The sequence below is a fragment of the Charadrius vociferus genome, unplaced genomic scaffold (genome assembly GCF_000708025.1).
Source record: "Charadrius vociferus isolate BGI_N301 unplaced genomic scaffold, ASM70802v2 scaffold266, whole genome shotgun sequence".
Lineage (NCBI taxonomy): Eukaryota > Metazoa > Chordata > Aves > Charadriiformes > Charadriidae > Charadrius > Charadrius vociferus.
Window position 1 is genome coordinate 826,997 of NW_009649114.1, and position 2,128 is coordinate 829,124.

The 2,128-nt window shown below is 60.1% G+C and overlaps 1 protein-coding gene across 1 annotated transcript in view; it reads right to left on the minus strand.

The window, feature by feature from the left end:
• Window positions 1–283: 283 nt before the first annotated feature.
• MAPKAPK2 (mitogen-activated protein kinase-activated protein kinase 2) overlaps window positions 284–2,128 on the minus strand; it is a 5,983-nt gene continuing 4,138 nt past the window's right edge. The window contains exons 6-10 of the mRNA XM_009888277.1: window positions 1,899–1,974; window positions 1,592–1,716; window positions 1,200–1,285; window positions 994–1,074; window positions 284–701 (exon numbers count right to left, since the gene is read on the minus strand). Of these exons, the coding sequence (XP_009886579.1) occupies window positions 558–701; window positions 994–1,074; window positions 1,200–1,285; window positions 1,592–1,716; window positions 1,899–1,974 (512 nt within the window). The 3' untranslated portion in view covers window positions 284–557. The remainder of the gene's footprint in view (window positions 702–993; window positions 1,075–1,199; window positions 1,286–1,591; window positions 1,717–1,898; window positions 1,975–2,128) is intronic.

Sequence of the window (2,128 nt, forward strand, 5' to 3'; positions counted from 1 at the left end):
AAACAGCAGTTTTCCAGCGAAGAAGCCCAGTGTCCCCAAGGACCCTCCACGCCAGCGCTGCCACACACAGCAGGACGGGGGAGAAGGCAGCTCTCCTTCCCCGTCGCCCCCGACCCGCTCCCAAGCCCGAAGCCCATCTCCAGCCAGCACCCGCGCAGGGAACACGCTGTCTGGGTTTCAGCTCTACAGTAGTTTTTAAAAAATATTTATACTTTATATACCCTAAAAAGGTCACCACAGGAATTTCCATGTCTTTGGAAAGAAGGAAAAAAAAAAAAAAAATCAAAACTGTTTCACAAAAGAAAAAAAATCCAATTATCGGCAGCGGTCACCTACAGGAGAAAACCCCCGGCCGCAGCGTGTGCATCTGACGGGGGATCTTACCGCCTGCTCCGGAAAGGTCAGAAACACAGGTGAGTAGCTAAAAATAACTAGTCTGGTATAAATGTCGAATTCCATGCGCTTGATATAACAGTCTGTCTCTTTTTGTCTTTTTTCTTAAAAAATATATATATATAGTTATTGCTTTCTCAAGGGCCGGTGGGCACAGGGCACCCTCAGTGGGGGAGTGCGGCGGGCTCGGTGGGGTTTGCTTTCTTCCGCCTCTTCATCAGCAAAGGGTTTGAGGAATCTTCGATTTTCTTGATCTTGATTTGTTCGTAGTCCACTCGCATGGTGGCCAGCGCGCTCGTCATCTCCTCCTGCGGGCAGGCGGCAGAGGCAGCGCCGTCAGCAAAGCCCCCGCAGGCACAGCCCGCAGCCCCCTGGGACCCCCGGGGCAGCTGTACCCCTCTGAGCCCCCGTGGGAATAAATCATAGCAGGGGATGAGGGTCCCACCGCCAATTTTTCCATCCCCATCCCGAGCACAGCTCTCCCCGGGAGCCAGCACACTCGCACCGAGCCCGAATTAGCCCGAGAAGGCAGAAGCGGACAGCCCCCAGATGGCACCCGGGGCGCAGAGCGTTTCAGACAGCCACGGAGAGAGGTTTTACCTTCACGTCCTCCCACAGATCCTTCTCCTCCTTCAGCACACGGCTGGTGTGCAGCGGGGTCTGGGGCACCTGCATGGATTGCTGCCGAGAGAGCGGCGGAGGGTCAGCCGAGAGCCGCAGGCCTCCCAGCCCCTCCCGCCCCTGTCCCTGCCCCATCCTGTCCCCATCCCCATCCCATCCCGCTGCGCCATCAGCCCTGCGCTCACCATGATCCAGGGGTGGTTCATGAACTCCGTTATCGTCATGCGCTGGGTCGGATCCGTCTTCAGCAAGTTGCGGATCAGCTGCTTCACTGGAAGTTGTTGTGCAGGGCCGGGTGTTAGCGGGTCCCAGGGTGGCTCTCCCCATGCCCCAACCCAAGCCAGCGGCACCAAAATGCCTGCGCGTGGCTCCCATCCCCTCCGTGCCACGGCCCTCACCCTGGTCAAACCCACCAGCAAAAGCCTCGAGCAAAGAGGCGAAGCTGCTGCATCGCTAAGAGGTGACCCATGACATGCCCAGGCTCCTCCCCGCAGCCTTCGCAGCGCTGCTGGACGCGGGGCTGATCCCGAAGGGAGACCTCAGCACGGGGACAAGCTGTCACAGGGACCGCATTTACCTTCCTCCGACACTTCGGACCATTCGGGATTGGGAAACTCGTACTGGCCCATTCGGATTCGCTTCTTCATGCCGGGCGAGATGGCCAGGCCGTGGTTGGAGTAGAAGGGGGGGTACCCGCACAGCCTGCGCCGGGGGAGGGAGCAGAGAGTCAACGCATCGCTCCGAAAGCCTCCCCAGCAGTGCCGCGGGGCACCGCCAGGAGCAGGAGCGGTGCAGCTCAGCCCCACCACCCCACAGATGAGCTGGAAAGCTGCATCCCCCCCCCTCTGACCCCGGCGGGATGGAAAGGGACCCGTTGGACTTACAGAATGTACATGATGACGCCGAGGGACCACATGTCGCAGGATTTGTCGTACTTCTCAGGGCCCAGCACCTCCGGGGCTGGCAAAGAGAGAAACAAAGTCCTGAGACGAAGTGGCAGCACCGGACGAGAGGGATCTGACCATCCCGTGGAGGCGCCGAAGAGCCGCCTGCGGCTGCGTGCGGTCCCGGCACAGGCTCCCGCGGGGCCACACCGGCAGCGGGCGCACGCGAG